This window comes from Nycticebus coucang, chromosome 16 (assembly GCF_027406575.1).
Source record: "Nycticebus coucang isolate mNycCou1 chromosome 16, mNycCou1.pri, whole genome shotgun sequence".
In the NCBI taxonomy this organism is placed as follows: domain Eukaryota; kingdom Metazoa; phylum Chordata; class Mammalia; order Primates; family Lorisidae; genus Nycticebus; species Nycticebus coucang.
Genome location: NC_069795.1, coordinates 74,778,200 through 74,795,275, shown reverse-complemented (window position 1 = coordinate 74,795,275; position 17,076 = coordinate 74,778,200). Strand labels below are relative to the sequence as shown.

The following is a 17,076-nucleotide window of genomic DNA, read 5'->3' as shown; positions in this document are numbered from 1 at the left end:
GCCACTTGGAAGGGGCAAAAGATGGCACAGGCCCCATGGCCCCACTTTGGAGATAGGACATTTCGAGACCTCTTAATTTTGTTGCCAGTAGTACAGGGATTGGGGACATGATTTGTCCAATGAAAGCCACTGCTTCAAAATTTTAAAACAGATAAATGAGGAGTATCACCATGTTGCCATTAGTTAATTTTTTCTTTAATAAGAGAAATAATAGCAATATCTTAAGTTTTGCATGACAGTTAAAAAGACTTTTAACCTCATATCTGTGATCTTATTTGACTGTCACAGTTACCCTGTGAGGTGGGAACACCTACCCCTGGCAGGCATTACTGTCCAGGGTCTGCAGATAAGAAAACTGAGACTCACTGAGGTTAACTGGCCCAAAACTGTAGAACTAGAGAACAGAGAAGCCAGAATGAGGACTGGGGAGCTCTGTTTCCAATTCCCGAGGCCTTTTATGAAAACATCCCACTTGGCCACCTCCATCTTTCCAGATGGAAATGGCTTTCTTTTTTTCTTTGCTGATTATAGCAGTAATACACACCATGGAAAGGCACGCATGTGAATGTTAACAGCAGCACTGTTTGTAATAGCCTCGGGCAGAAACCACCAGCAAGCAATAGATGGGAAAAGAAATTGTGGGCTAGCCGGCAATGGCTACTATCTGGCGCAGACAATGAGCCTATGAGGACATCGTGCAACAGTGTGTGTGACATCTGCTAGACAACCCACCACAGCATCTCACTTACGTAAATGTAAAACTGGGAATGTTGTCTTTTATCAAAAGACACTAATCCATGCCCAAAGAAGTCAGGGCAGTGGTGATGCTGTAGAGAATACCTGGAAGGGAACACGAGTGTCTTTTAATCTGAGATGTGGCTGTGCAAGCGGGTTCAGCGAGTGGAATTTATGGAGCTCTGCACGGCACAGTGATGGCACTACATGCTTGCTTTTTTCCATGGACATGATATTTTAATAAAAGTTTTAGATAATTACACACGCGCTTGTAAGACAGACAACACAAAAGAGTACAAGTATTTTTCAACTGTTTTTAAAAATAAAAGCCAGGCTGGGTGCAGTTGCTCACGCCTGTAATCCTAGCATTCTGGGAGGCTGAGGTGAGTTAACTTCCTGAGCTCAGGAGTTCAAGACCAGCCTGAGCAAGAGTGAGACCCCCTCCATCTCTACTTAAAGTAGAAAAACTACTCAGGCGTTGTGGTGGTCACCTGTAGTCCCAGCTACTTGGGAGGCTGAAGCAAGAGGATGGCTTAAGCCCAAGAGTTTGAAGTTGCTGTGACCTGTGACGCCATGGTACTTTACTGAGGGTGACGGAGTAAAACTGTCCCAAAAATAAAACAAAAAATAAATGAATGGACTTGGCACCTGTGGCTCAAGCAGCTAAGGCGCCAGCCACATACACCTGAGCTTGTGGGTTTAAATCCAGACTGGGTCCGCCAAACAACAATCACATGGCTGCAACCAAAAAAAAAAAAAAAAATAGCCCGGCATTATGGCGGGCACTTGTAGTCCCAGCTACTTGGGAGGCAGGAGAATCACTTGAGCCCAGAAGTTGGAGGTTGTTGTGAAATGTGATGCCACTGCACTCCACCCAGGGTGACAGCTTGAGGCTCTGTATCAAAAAAAAAAAGAATGAAGTCAGAGAATGTGAAATATATTCCACAAATCTAAGAAAAATGCATTTAGTTCTGTGTAAATAGTCAATTAATAAGAAGAAAAAGAAAAGGGAAGGAGAAAAAAATTGGGGGATGAATTGATTGGAAGAAAGGCATGAATGGCAAGGCGAGGAGAGACTGACGGGGAGGTAGAGGAGAGAGTGAGGGGGAGGTAGAGGAGAGACTGACGGGGAGGTAGAGGAGAGAGTGAGGGGGAGGTAGAGGAGAGACTGACGGGGAGGTAGAGGAGAGAGTGAGGGGGAGGTAGAGGAGAGACTGACGGGGAGGTAGAGGAGAGAGTGAGGGGGAGGTAGAGGAGAGACTGACGGGTAGGTAGAGGAGAGACTGACGGGGAGGTAGAGTAGAGACTGACGGGGAGGTAGAGGAGAGAGTGAGGGGGAGGTAGAGGAGAGAGTGAGGGGGAGGTAGAGGAGAGACTGACGGGGAGGTAGAGGAGAGAGTGAGGGGGAGGTAGAGGAGAGACTGACGGGGAGGTAGAGGAGAGAGTGAGGGGGAGGTAGAGGAGAGACTGACGGGTAGGTAGAGGAGAGACTGACGGGGAGGTAGAGGAGAGACTGACGGGAGGTAGAGTAGAGACTGACGGGGAGGTAGAGGAGAGAGTGAGGGGGAGGTAGAGGAGAGAGTGAGGGGGAAGTAGAGGAGAGACTGGCGGGGAGGTAGAGGAGAGACTGACGGGGAGGTAGAGGAGAGAGTGAGGGGGATGTAGAGGAGAGAGTGACGGGGAGGTAGAGGAGAGAGTGAGGGGGAGGTAGAGGAGAGAGTGACGGGAGGTAGAGGAGAGACTGATGGGGAGGTAGAGGAGAGAGTGAGGGGGAGGTAGAGGAGAGACTGACGGGGAGGTAGAGGAGAGACTGACGGGGAGGTAGAGGAGAGAGTGAGGGGGATGTAGAGGAGAGAGTGACGGGGAGGTAGAGGAGAGAGTGAGGGGGAGGTAGAGGAGAGAGTGACGGGAGGTAGAGGAGAGACTGACGGGGAGGTAGAGGAGAGAGTGAGGGGGAGGTAGAGGAGAGAGTGAGGGGGATGTAGAGGAGAGAGTGACGGGGAGGTAGAGGAGAGAGTGAGGGGGAGGTAGAGGAGAGAGTGACGGGAGGTAGAGGAGAGACTGACGGGGAGGTAGAGGAGAGAGTGAGGGGGAGGTAGAGGAGAGAGTGACGGGAGGTAGAGGAGAGACTGACGGGGAGGTAGAGGAGAGACTGACGGGGAGGTAGAGGAGAGACTGAGGGGGAGGTAGAGGAGAGACTGGCGGGGAGGTAGAGGAGAGAGTGAGGGGGAGGTAGAGGAGAGACTGACGGGGAGGTAGAGGAGAGACTGACGGGGAGGTAGAGGAGAGAGTGAGGGGGAGGTAGAGGAGAGAGTGACGGGGAGGTAGAGGAGAGAGTGAGGGGGAGGTAGAGGAGAGAGTGACGGGAGGTAGAGGAGAGACTGACGGGGAGGTAGAGGAGAGAGTGAGGGGGAGGTAGAGGAGAGAATGACGGGAGTTAGAGGAGAGACTGACGGGGAGGTAGAGGAGAGAGTGAGGGGGAGGTAGAGGAGAGAGTGAGGGGGATGTAGAGGAGAGAGTGACGGGGAGGTAGAGGAGAGAGTGAGGGAGAGGTAGAGGAGAGAGTGAGGGGGAGGTAGAGGAGAGACTGACGGGGAGGTAGAGGAGAGAGGAGGGGGAGGTAGAGGAGAGAGTGACGGGGAGGTAGAGGAGAGAGTGAGGGGGAGGTAGAGGAGAGAGTGAGGGGGAGGTAGAGGAGAGAGTGAGGGGGATGTAGAGGAGAGAGTGACGGGGAGGTAGAGGAGAGAGTGAGGGGGAGGTAGAGGAGAGACTGACGGGGAGGTAGAGGAGAGAGTGAGGGGGAGGTAGAGGAGAGAATGACGGGAGTTAGAGGAGAGACTGACGGGGAGGTAGAGGAGAGAGTGAGGGGGAGGTAGAGGAGAGAGTGACGGGGAGGTAGAGGAGAGAGTGAGGGGGAGGTAGAGGAGAGAGTGACGGGGAGGTAGAGGAGAGAGTGAGGGGGAGGTAGAGGAGAGAGTGAGGGGGATGTAGAGGAGAGAGTGACGGGGAGGTAGAGGAGAGAGTGAGGGGGAGGTAGAGGAGAGAGTGACGGGAGGTAGAGGCGAGACTGACGGGGAGGTAGAGGAGAGAGTGAGGGGGAGGTAGAGGAGAGAATGACGGGAGTTAGAGGAGAGACTGACGGGGAGGTAGAGGAGAGAGTGAGGGGGAGGTAGAGGAGAGAGTGAGGGGGAGGTAGAGGAGAGAGTGAGGGGGAGGTAGAGGAGAGAGTGACGGGGAGGTAGAGGAGAGAGTGAGGGGGAGGTAGAGGAGAGAGTGACGGGGAGGTAGAGGAGAGAGTGAGGGGGAGGTAGAGGAGAGAGTGAGGGGGAGGTAGAGGAGAGAGTGACGGGGAGGTAGAGGAGAGAGTGACGGGGAGGTAGAGGAGAGAGTGAGGGGGAGGTAGAGGAGAGAGTGACGGGAGGTAGAGGCGAGACTGACGGGGAGGTAGAGGAGAGAGAGAGGGGGAGGTAGAGGAGAGAATGACGGGAGTTAGAGGAGAGACTGACGGGGAGGTAGAGGAGAGAGTGAGGGGGAGGTAGAGGAGAGAGTGACGGGGAGGTAGAGGAGAGAGTGAGGGGGAGGTAGAGGAGAGACTGATGGGGAGGTAGAGGATTGGCTGGGAGGGTTCAGTGGCACAGAGTGAGACTCGAAGGAAAGCAGAGGCCAAGATAACCAGAAACAGACCCATGGAGAAGACCCCTGTGAACAGTGAGAGGCCCAAGAGAATGGGATCCGCCTGGGGATGTGAGTGAGTGTGGTGGATGGGCGTGGCCGGGGAAGAGGTGAGAGGGTCTGGTTTAGAGGCCAAGGTGTGGGCAGTGCCGCTGAAGGGGGAAGTCAGTGCTGCTTTGTGAAAGCCGGGGAGAGCTGCAGTCATGGAGAGACATTGCATTCCCAGTGACTCCTTCAGGGCCTGGCACTTGGGCAGGTGGTCAACACATACTTATTGACTGATGGATTGGCTAAATTCCTGAATTCATCAGTCAGTGAATATTTAGATGAAAAGATAACTGAAACCCAGATCCTTCTGCTCACGGTGGGAATGCTTCATCTCTGGGCTTTCTGCTTCTTCCCTGGGGCCCTGGACCCTTTGCCCAGTGTCATGGCATCCCAGGAATTTCCCTGCCTGCTCTGGGGAGGATGTTTCATGCTGGAAGGTTTTTGCAAAATAAGACCTCGTTATCAGAATCCTGTTGCACTGAAGAATGTTCCTGGCTCATTGACGTTTACAGTGTGTAACTGATTTTATCGGAGAAATGTTGTTTGGAATGGAATGGTCCTCTCAGATGAGCAGACAAGAAACGGAAGGTCATTCGAGGACCCACCCCAGGCTGTGTAAGTTGGCGCTAAGGATTGCTGTACATGATGCTTGGGAGCCTGGCCAAGCCATTAGTAACCCTTCCTCCTTGGAGGAGGTCCCAGCCAGTTTCCAGAGGGACTGCAGTGTTTACGTTCTCACCTTACCTCGCCGGGCAAACACCCCCCAGAGCCCAGCACCGGTGGGTGGAGAAGCAGCAAGGGCCCCTAGGCCCAAGGTCCAGCGAGCACTCTAACTCAGTCCGGACAAAGGGAGACCATTCCTGATGTTCCAAAAAGGCAGCAATAAGACTTCTTCCAGAGGCTACAAAATAGGGAGATGAGTTTATTCTTTTAGTTCTTTGGAACTAAAGACAATCCAAAGACACAGCTTCTTGGAGCTCTTGACAGAACAGTGCCAATGTAGCAAGTATCTCATGGAGCGCTGCAATTCTGCCTCTCTTATCATAACCCCCCCCCCCCCAGGCTGTGGGGGCCAGCTCAGCAGCTCCCTTTGCAGGAGTTCTTTATGCATCTCCAGGCAGAGAAAGCGGCCCAGTGGGATGCAGAGATGGAGGTTGAGATAGGAAGGGAGGAGAGGTTAAGAGAGGACAGAAGTCTTTGTTCCTGGTGGGAGAGAAACCTATCCTACAGCAGGAGATGGCCCAGGTGCGCCAGCTCTGGGCTAAGGGTCCTGGTGAGAGGCACAAGTTGGGGAACAGCTGGCGCTGCAGGACACTCTAGCACAGGTTTGGGGCTCACAACTAAGGATGGCCATTCTAGGAGATTTCTCTCCTTCTCTACAACTATTTCTAAATGTCTTAGTTGTAGTGGATAGATTTCTATGCCTCCAAAAGATAGGTTCAAGTTCTAACCACTGATATCTGTGAATATGACCTTATTTGAAAATAGAATTTTTTTTTTTTTGCAGTTTTTGGCCAGGGCTGGGTTTGAACCTGCCACCTCTGGCATATGGGGCCAGTGCCCTACTCCCACCTCTGGCATATGGGGCCAGTGCCCTACTCCGTTGAGCCACAGGCACCTCCCTGAAAATAGAATTTTTGCAGATGTAATTAAATGAGATCATACTGGATGCTAGTGGGCCCTAAATCTCAAAACTGGTGTCCTTACAAGAAGACCTTGTGAGGACAGACACAGGCGGGAGGCAGAGGGTACAAGTTGAGGAACACCAGGGATTGCCAGTTTCACTAGGAAGAGGCAAGGAAGAAGTTTCTCCCAGAGCCTTCACAGGGAGCATGGATCTGCCAACATCGTGATTTCAGAATTCTGTCTAGCCTCCTGAATGGTGAGAGTATAAATCGTTTTAAGTCACCACGTGGTTCTTTGTTATGGCATGAATACATGCCAGAGGAATACATTCCCAGGGAAGGAATACATTCATGTTTCTCAAAATTTCAAATCCCTCAGGCCTTTTACTCTTAACAAACAGCCTCATTTGTTGTCTTCTTTTGCTTTTTTTTTTTTTTTTCGTTTTGAGATAGAGTCTCACTCTGGAGCCCTGGGCAGAGTATTGTGGCATCATAATTCAAAGCATCTTCAAACTCTTGGGCTCAAGCAATTCTCTTGCCTCAGCCTCCTGAGTAGCTGGGACTACAGGCACCTGCTGTGATTCCCAGCTAGTTTTACTGTTATTAGTAGAGACAGGGTCTTATCTTACTCTTGCTGAGGCTGGTCTTGAACTCCTAAACTCAAGCACTCCACCTGCCTTGGCCTCGCAGAGTGCTAGGATTACAGGCCTTGCTCCTACTTTATAAAGAAAACAAGTCCTCAGACAGAAATCTCTTCACTGTATCACACCCTCTTCCTTCTCTCCTTGCAAGGCTGTTCCTCCACCTGGGCTCCAGATTCTGTCCCCTCCTGCTTCCCAGACACCTTACCTGGTCTACTCTCTTTGGTAGAGCTCTGACTTTCTCTCTCCCACTCAGACACTATCCAGTTCAAATTCTTTCCCAGAAACAAGAACTCCCCTACTCCTCATTCCCCTGTTGTTACCGTCCTAACTCACCGTCCTCCTGCACAGCCAGTGTCTCTTCTCTTGAAAGTCATCTCCACCCTTCAGTCCTCCCAATGCTTTCCATGTGGCTTCTGCTCCAAATGTTCCATCAAAATTACTCTTGTTATGGCCACTGGTGACTTCATGTTGCTAAAACCAATGGCTGTTTTCAGTCTTCACCCGATGTGACCCTTCTCCAGCATTGTACATGGTGAACCAGGATCTCCTTCCCTTTGCCCTGGTGACATAACTTTCCCCGAGTTTCCTCCTGTCTCTATGTGGCTCCTTCCCAGTCTTCTTCCTGGCACAGCCTCTTCTCCCAGCCGTCTCATGTCGTGTTCCTGAGGGCTCATCTTTAGTTTCTCTTCTACAGTGATCTCATGTCCTTGTCCTCAAATCCAAACCTTAAACTTTCATCTCTCCTCTCAGCTCCAAATCCGCAGATTCAAATGCGTTCTTGACATTGCCATTTGGATATCTGGAAGTCACCACAGATCCATGTCCCAGACCACGTAAATGACCTTGACCTCAATGACCTGGTCCTCATCCACTGAGTCCTCTCCTTGTGAATGGTACCACCATCCATCTAGCCATGCAAACCAGAAACTCAACAAATCTTCTTTTGTTGTTTTTGCAGTAGGGTCTCACCCAGTCGCCCAGGCTAGTGTACAGTGACATGACCAGAAATTACTGTTAGCTCAAACTTCTGGGCTCAAATGATCCTCTTGCCTCAGCCTCCCTAGTAGCTAGGACTACAGGTACCTACCACCTTGCCCAGATAATTTTTACTTTTTTTTTTTTTTTAAGGGAGACAGAGTCTTATATGTTATCCAGGCTGGTCTTGAACTCCTGGGCTCGAGTGGTCAACCCACCTCAGCCTCCCAAAGAGAAACTAAAGGAAGTTTGACTTCCTTTCTCCTTCATCACCACATCTTGTGGATTTTTATCTCCCATTATGTTGAATCTATATTCTCCTGTGAACTCACTTCTATCATTCTTGTCCAAGGGCTATCACTTCTTACACAGACTCCAAGAGTCTAAGTATCAGCTCTGATTTCTTTCCCAATTGTTCCTCTTATCATAGTTACAATGGTGATTTCCATTCACAAACCATCACACCCCTTTTCCCTCCTCTCCACCTCCATCATACCCCATCTTTCCTGCTAAAAACCTTATAGTGAGTTCTCTAAACTCTTTTTATTTTTAAGTTTTTTATTAAATCATAGCTGTGTACATTAATGCAATTGTGGGGTACAATGAGCTAGTTTTATATACCATTTGAACTATTTTCATCAAACTGGTTAACATAGCCTTCACCGCATTTTCTTAGTTATTGTGTTAAGAGATTCATACTCTACACTTAGTAAATTTAAGTGTTCTAAACTCTTAAAAAAGTAAAAATCCTTGAAACAGGCTATTAGGTCTGCCTGATTTGGTTGCTATCAAAGTCTCTAGCCTTACCACCTTCCACATTCCTCCTCACTCTCTCTCTGTTCTAGCCTCATTGGTTTTCTTTACATGTATCCTAATCCCACCTGCCTCAGGGCCTTTGCACATCCTATCTCCATCATTCTTTGCCTCGTTAATAGCCAACATAGCTCTCAAATTGTGGCTCAATCTCATGTCCACAGGGAAACCCAACACACCTTCCTTAGTGCTCTTCTTTAGGGCCCTTCCCCAGTGATAAGTTTACGTTTATGCTCTTTTCATTACTGCCTGTCTCCTCTAAACCTTTAGGCTCTATGGTGTCACAGACTCACCCAACATCTAGCACAGTGCCAGGCACAAAACAGTCACTTAGTAAACATTTGCTGAATGATTGAATAAAAGAAAGAGAGTCCTATGTTGGGTTCTGGGGACATAAAGATGAATAAGGCACAGAACTTCCCAGAAAGCAGCTAATATGTTGGGGGGTAGAAGGGGTCAAACAGATAAGAGGAAAAGTAATCAGACCCAGCGTGGAATAGGGTGAGCCTGGGCCTGCTCACCTGCCCCTAGATGAAGCTCAATCCAGGTGTCTGCTGACTGAGACCCCTGCCCTTGGTAACCTCTAGTCACCACAGTCCTGAGTGTCCTGGCATATTACTGCTTTGGAGTCACCACTATGTGCCAGCTATGGCAGTGCAGGTTGGCACTGCAGGAGCACCATCCTGAGAAATTGGACACAGTGAGGGGCCTGTTTGGAATGCAGTGTGATAAAAGGCTCTGGCTGGGAGGCGAGTACCACCCCGAACACTTTAGTCAGAAGAGCTCCCAGGGCCTTCTGGACTGTGATCTCATCATATCCTCAGACCAACCCCAAGAGGCAGCAAATGGTAATGATTTTTCTTGCCACTGGGCAGCTATGAAGATTTAGGTCAATAGAGATCATTTGACTTGGTCAGGGAATGAGGACAGCTTAGGAACAGAGCTTAGTGTAGGATCCACCAGTCAAGTTAGACCAATCGGCAGAGGAAGGCTCCACAAGCTAAGGATGTGCTGCGGCAGAACCAGCACAGCTGGTTTATTTTGGTGCAAAAAGACATTTCACTGCCCCTTCCGACCCCAGAACGTTACAGTAGATGGGCCCTGAGAGATCATCCGATTCAACATTCATATGGAAGAGGAAACTGAGGCCAGAGAGGTGAATCTCCTTACTCTCCCTTTCCTTCCCTGCCCTACTGATATTGAGACGTAGGGCAGAGATCGTCAGCTTTTACCCACATCCCTACTCTCCTCCTTTGCCTATGTGGCAAGCCTGCATTTCCCAGCCTCCTTGGCAGTTTGGTGACCATTTCCTCTCCAGTGGAATCTACAGGAATGCCACTTCTAGGCCTGGCCCACTGAAACCTTCCCCTCTTACATCTCCATGCTTTTTTCACCTCTTGGATGCCAGAGCAACTTTGGAAGTCACATATTTGAGTATAGCAGGGTCACCACAGTGTGGATCCAGATGAGGTGTCTCACCTCCCTGAATGTTCCTGATCCCTTTTGACCTCAGGAGCTATGTGAGGTTGGGTCCAGTTGCGATGGGAGACACCTGTTCCCAAACTTCTTTGCTACTGTGCCAGAAAGTCTTAGCTGAACTCTAAAGCATCAGTGCTCGAGCACTCCTTAGCCATCATCTCTAGGATAATCTTTGTTTTACAGATGGGAAACTGAGGCCTAGATCACACAATTACACAGTGGTGAGGTCAAGAAGAGAAATCAGGGCTCAAAACCCAAGGTGACTGTTCTCTCCAAGGTTCCATGCTGCCTCCAACTCTCTTGCTGCTCTCTCAAGTTCTGCCCTAGGAGGAGATGAAGAAGTGCTGAGATCCATCCACACTGTGGGACTCTTTCCAGCTTCTCCCTGGATCTGCCCCACCTCATCTATTAGTTAAGCCTTACCCAGTTATTTCTCTTAGAAAGTAGAGAGAAGATTAGAGAGAGAGAAAAATCTGTGGTGCTTAAAAGGGAGGGGAGGTGGTTGGCGCATATTTGTTCTTTGGGCCTTGGTAGGGAAAGCAGATTTTCTAATGGGATCTTTGAATCCACACAAGAAGCCTGAAAGGGTCATTTAATTCTTAAACCTTTCTGATTGCCCAAGAGGCAACCAGTGCTATGTGAACTAGTCTCTGTGGAAGGGAAGGAGTAACAGTGAACAGAACCTCTGAGCACAGAATCTTAGCCTGTTGGGGCTTGTCTGGCTGGGTCTGGGCAGCTTTGCAGCCCTGCCTGTTAATAGCAAAAGAGCGTCCAGAGAAATCGAGCTAGCGCCACCAGAGCAAACCAAGTAACTCACAGGGGATTCTCATTCAGTACTTTCTGGGAGAGACCTGGAAGTTCTGAGCAATAGCCCTGGAAAGGTGGGTTTGTTCTGTAATTCTTTAAGAACAAAACAAAATAAAGCCAAATCCTTATTCCTCACTCCTTCGTTTAAGGTGAACTTGCTTATACACAGCATCTTTTACATTTTCTGCCAAATGACTCATTTGTACTGAATCACCAGAAAGTGGGCCTCAGCCCATCTGCAGCTGCCCTGGACACCACCAACTGCTCATTCCCCTGGAGGTGGGTTATAGAGAGCTGGGGACAGAGAAATAGCAACAGAGGAACCAAACGGGAGGACAGGCCCCAAAGTGAAGCCCATACACATATTTTCATGAGCATTTGGTCCCCAACAGAACTGACAAGATCCCCAAGGAACTCCAGTATTCATTTCAGTTGAGACATTGTCAGAATTATTGCAAATTCTGAATCGGAGACAAGAATTAATAATGCCACAGTGTCATACACAGATAAATCCCTTAATCTTTGAGTCTAGCTTCAGAATCCTGAGCAAGTGATTTTCCCATTTTGAGCCCATCTTCCTGTGCTTATAAATGAAGAGGCTTGCAGTCCTAAAATTTAGACACAAAGTCTGTAGGGACACAAACGAAACGTTATTTGACAAGAAAATTTAATTACACTGAATCTTTGAATCTTTCCCCCCGAAAGTTTCCATTTAAAATTCAGTGATCTCCGCACATCATTTTGTTTAATTTACAATCTGCAGCCCTTTTCCTGATGAGTTTGCCGTGGCCTGCCTGAATTCACAGTTTTCTTTTCCCTGTGGCCTGTTTGGGTGTCCTGGTGGTGACATCTCTGCAGCGCTCTGGTGTGAGCCAAACGGAGTCCAGGCTTGAGAGGGCGCCGGGGACATGAGGACTCTCCAGTTGGCCAGAGGGTGAGGCTTGGCCTCAGAGAGCAAGCTCCCCAGCCCTGGAGTGTGGAGAAGGGGTGCTGGTGGTGGGGCCCTTCAAATCTGTAAGGCCAGGGCACCAGGCTCCGCTTCTCTCTCCTACCGAAGCCCTGGGATAATCTAGTCAGGGCTAAATACATTATCCAGCACCGGCTTTCCCTCCCGACTTAGGGTCGTAACTTAGGAGTTGGGAAAGTGCTTCCTGATTCGGAAGGCTCGGTTTTTCCGATCTTTCTCCCAAAGGCAAAGCAATGTTTTGGGGCGTGTGTGTGTGACAAAGTTGCGCCGCGGCTCTGTTGACTTCACCCCGCGGTCCCAGGCCGGGCCGCGCTCCAGGCGCCCTCCCCCCGCCCCCGGGCCCGCCGCGCGGGGCCGCTGAAGTCAACCCGAGGAGGAGCCGCCCGCCCGCGACCCGCCCGGGCTAATTAGCATGTGGCGGCGCCGCGGGCCGCCTCCGCCGCGCCCGCCCGGCCCCCGGCCGCCCGCCCGCGGCTCGCCACAACTTTTGAGTCGGGGCGCGCGCTCGCAGCCTCACTCCGCCGACTGCCCCGGGCCCGCGCGGCACCCGCCGCCCGCCTGCCTCGCCCCGCGGCCGCCCCGCGGGCCGGGCATGTGAGCGCGGGCGGGCGCCGCCAGCATGGCCTCGCCGCGCGCCTCGCGGTGGCCGCCGCCGCCGCCGCTGCTGCTGCTGCTGCCGCCGCTGCTGTTGCTGCTGTCGCCAGCGGCCCCCGGGACGCGGGGTCAGCCGCCCTCCCCGGTCTCCCGCGCGCCGAGCCGGGCGCCTTTGGCTAGCGCGGGGCTGGAGAGGCTGCCTGAGCTCGGCCCGGAGCGCCGCGGGCCCGCGACCCTCGGCCCCGGCCAGACGGCCCCCCGGCGGGGCGTCGCGACACTGCGGGGACCTTCGGGCCCGGACGCCCGAGGCGGGAGTGCGGGTGAGTGAGAGCCGGGGAGCGGCGCAGAGCGAGCCTGGGGCCGGGGGTGGGCGCGCCCCGGGCTGCAGCCCCAGCTGTAGGCCCCTGCGGCTGGGAGACCCCGGTGGGGGCCCCACTTAGCCGGCGCGTGGGGGAACTTGAGGGTGGCCTGGAGGGAGGGACACTTTCGTTGGTGGCTGGACTGAGGGGTGTGACCTTCCCGTTTTCCTCTCCAGCCTTTGGAAGAAAACTTACCTCCCATGGGGTGCCCTGTACCCTTCCCACCTCTCTTTAAAAAAAAGAAAAGGAAAGAGAAAAAGACCCAAATGCATCTCTCCTACCTGGGAGGTGATAACATCCTGCGGCCTTTCCCCAATTCGATTCTTTTTCTCCAATATAGTCCAGGTACAGAACCTGACTTTTAAATATAAATAGCTAATTTTTCAAGGGTTCTAGCACTGAGGATTTTATAAAGGACAAAGGATGTACCTAGTTTGAAACAAAATGCTGTACTGATTCAACTCTAAAAGCAGAGGAACTGGGGGTTTGGGGGGTGCAAGGTTGAAACACACACACTGCCCAGCTCTGCAGAGGCTGACACGGGAGCCTCAGCCCTGTCTCTCTCCTTTCCCGGTGAGCTGCTGCCTGCTGCATGGCCACAGCCTGTCCCAGTTCCAGGAGGGAACTGACCTCTCCCTGCTACCTTTGTGTGCAGTTCCCTCTTTTGGTCTGGAAGAAGATGCCAGAAAATGGAATTCTAATCATGCTACTATTACCACCTTGGAGATGGCTCTCTGGATCTCATTCTCTCCATCTGTGAAATGGAAGTAATGACCCCTGTTCCTTCTAGCCTCCTAGTGAGGATGTGACAAAATGAAAGTAAAAACAAGTGGAAAGTGCTCTGAAGCAAGTCAGCAGCCGTCGGGGTTAGTTTTTGCCTTCCTGTGAGTGACACGGGGCATTCAGGCATTCACGCTTTCAGGGCTGGTCATTCAGGGCTGGTCAGGCGTTAGGTTGCTTGTTGGACACTCACTGGGAGTTTAGGTGAAGCCTGAGAAGATTTTGTCTGCCTAATTGACAATTCACTTAAGTTTCTCATATCAGACAAACTTCTTGGTTGTGTGTATTAGCTTGCTTCAGCCAACCTAGAGGAGAGTCCTAGAATTAAATAGGAGCAAGTGGGTTTGGAGCTTTTTTTTTAATAAAACTAGTAAAACCAGTAAAAACTACAACTCTGTATTCAACAGTATTCCCATCATTGCTAATATACCTTAAACTTGTGAGTTTCTAAATCACTGGCATAAGATTGAGAAACTGAGGAACAGTAAGAAAAGGAAGGGGAGAAAGAAACTTCCAAAGACAAGCGACACATGCCAGTGACCCTAACTTTAGAGTCCTTACAACATACGTTTGAGTTCCTCAGGAAGGAATTAAAAACATAAAAGAGCGTGATTGCAAGAGGGACATTGCCTAACAATTGCAATCAATGTAACCTGGCTTATTGTACCCTCAATGAATCCCCAACAATAAAAAAAAAAAAAAACATAAAAGAGAACATTTCCTGACACTTTCTGGAACCAGAGAAATAAGGGAGGAATGCTGTATGTTACTTTGTGAATTTTTCTGCGTAGAAAGGGGAGGGCAGGTAATTGAGGACATTTCAGAGGAGATACCCAGGAACCAAAGGCAGGTTCCTGTGGCTGGTATTCAGCCTTGCTTAGTTAGCTGAAGGGCCCCTATTTTGTTAGAGTTATGTGGGAGGGAGGCCGACTTGTGGGGGTCCTGGCCAGATGAGGCTGGCATATGAGTCTCCTTCCCCATGGCTGGGGACTCCATAGATCCTAGAGAGGTGTTACAGAGAGGACATTGGAGGCAATTGGCTTAGGGGACTCAGCAGGTAAGAAGGGGGGCCTTAAATGACAGATGTGGCAGGTGATGCTGCCAGTCTTGACTTTGTGTCCTTTCTAGTTTGATTCATTTGGGGAGGTGAACGCGATGGAGGCTGCGGGTGCATGAGGCACAGGGGGTGGGTGGGGAACGCACAGGTGAGAGTCCCAGGGAAGAGCTGGAGTAGTGAGACCTCTTATCCACAGTGGGCTCTGCTGGTCTGCTGGTACCCCCAGCAAAACCACCTAGTGAGTACCTGCTCTTCAGCTGGTCTAAGGCCTGATCTTGAGTGGGATGTTAGAACGGTGAGTTTAGAAGAGATGAAATCTATTACCTGCTGAAAACTGCTAGAAGCTGCTAATATGACTAGGGATCCAGGCATGACTTGTGCTTGTTTTAGTTGGTGGCTCAAATTGTGTCACTTGGGGATAAAAAAGAAATAGCAAAAAAGAAAACTATCATTAGGTAATTTCAGTGAGTCCAAGTTTTCTGATAACCTCTGAGAATTTTCTCTGGGTCTTTTTGATTGGCCACCATGGATCACTAGGTATTACATTTACTCACAAGGCAGCAAAGTCTCAATGCTGAAAGGGCCTTCAGAGGTCCTGAGGTCCACACTGTGTCCCGTGCAGATGCCTGCCTTTTCTGGCACCCCTGACAGATGGTCCTCCAGGCTCTGCCTCAACATTTGTGTCTGGGAGATAGACACGACTGCTGGCAATGAGTCCTGAATCTTACAAATAACACACGCCAATTAATTGTTGGGGAAGCTGCCTGCAGCTCCTTGCTGTGGGGATGCTGGTAGTCAGTGCCAGTCCTATCGGCTTCCAAATACACTGGTGTCAGCAGCAGGGGCCACAGATGTCCTTTTATTCCCTGTGGTCCAGTTCTAGTCCTTCTTTTCCTTCTGGCAGAGTTTAAGGTTCTCACTGGTGAGTAACAGTGTTTGCATTCCATATGGGGGCTGTTTGTCTGTGTTAGACTCTGCATCCCTGGAGAGCAGCCCCCTGTTTGTACAGCCATTGTTTAAGCTTTTTTGCCCACCTGCCACCCTGCTGGCTGTTGAGCTGACATTTATTGCTGGTATTTCAGCCAGGGATGATAGGATGCTGAAACCTAGAGGCTTTCTTTTTTTGCACATATTTTTCTACTACTCAGGGCTTCTGAGCCACAGTTCTGAACTGAGTGCTAAGTTTACATGCCTTGATATTGTGATCAATAGGCCATGCTTTAATTGTGAGATTTGCGATGAGAGGATGGGAGTTGGGGGGGGGGCTTAAATCATAATGAAAATCAATGCAGAAGGAAAGAACTTTCCCACCCAAAGGGGAAATGACGCTGAGTAGCTGAGCAGCCAGCCCAAGAAATAATAATCTTAGAAAAATGCAGCTCCCTAGGGGAAAGGAAGTGCTTTGAGCCCAGCCCCTTCTGAACTGTTAAATAGCTGTCGCCTGAATTGCTCTAGCTTTTTGGGCCAACTTAGTCATTTAGTTTGGCTGCTGGGAGAATATTATAAGATGTAGTGGAGACCCGGGCTGGGCAAGAGGCAGCCCCCTAGGGAGGGAAGAGTGGCTTTCCTCTAGGATATGGCCACCTCTGTCCTGGCTGAGGCTGGGTGGTCGTGGAGGTGGGGCCTGCTTGCTTTGATGGAGGGTGTCCCGAATAGAAGGAGTGTAGGATGGTGTGTATATTAAAAAGCCGCATCCTTTTAACCTTGCGAGAACCCTTTCCAATGAAAGGGTGTATACAAATACTAAACTGAAAGTTTTTGCCCGGGTGCTGAATGGCATGGATGTAGGACAGCAGAAAGGTGTTTGCAGCCCAGCTGGGCAGTTGCTGCATCCTAATCCTGGAGGCTGGAGAAGGAGCCTCTGCCCTCCCAGTGACCCCCTCTTGCCTTCCAACAGCCCTGCTCAGCTGACTGGCCAAGAACAGTGTTGCTGGAGTTAACTTGTCCTTGTCCAGAGACACTCAGAAAGAAAGCAAAGAACAGATGGCAGCTGCGGTTTCGTTAGGCACTTACTGCCTTCTTCAGTGGCTTTCCTCAGCCCTAAGCATCCTTTTTGTATGAACAGGAGGTTTCAGCCGTAATAAATGTCCCTCTCTTCCAAGAATGCTAGAGAGGCAGGAGGGAGGGAGACTAGTTTTGGTCCCATTTTTGACTCCCTGGTGTTCGAGCACTGTATGTGGTCTAAGCTTTTGCATTTCTTCTCCCATTTAACCCTGAAAACAGTCCTGTGGGGGATAATTTCCTTTTTACAGTTATGGATATGGAAACTTGGAGAGACTGGATCACACAGTAAATGGAGGAGGCAGGATTTAAATGGATTTAGACCAATTCCACAGTATCATGGTCTCAGTTTTCTTATTTATAAAATAGGGTGACAACTTGTCCTAGATCTTTAAGATCCTCTCCAGCTCAAAATTATTTTTCCTCCCTCAGTTCCTTGCTCTTGCTTTTTTTTGTATAAAGTAGGGGTCAGGACTGGGGCTGGAAGAGATGGAGAGATTGCAGTGGCAATGGGGACAAC

At 50.3% G+C, this 17,076-nt stretch overlaps 1 protein-coding gene across 2 annotated transcripts in view; it reads left to right on the top strand.

Annotated features, from left to right (window-relative positions):
- The first annotated feature begins 12,275 nt into the window (after positions 1–12,275).
- HEG1 (heart development protein with EGF like domains 1) overlaps positions 12,276–17,076 on the top strand; it is a 101,037-nt gene continuing 96,236 nt past the window's right edge. For both annotated transcript variants that reach the window (XM_053564397.1, XM_053564396.1), the window contains exon 1: positions 12,276–12,679. In XM_053564397.1, the coding sequence (XP_053420372.1) occupies positions 12,385–12,679 (295 nt within the window). In that variant the 5' untranslated portion in view covers positions 12,276–12,384. The remainder of the gene's footprint in view (positions 12,680–17,076) is intronic.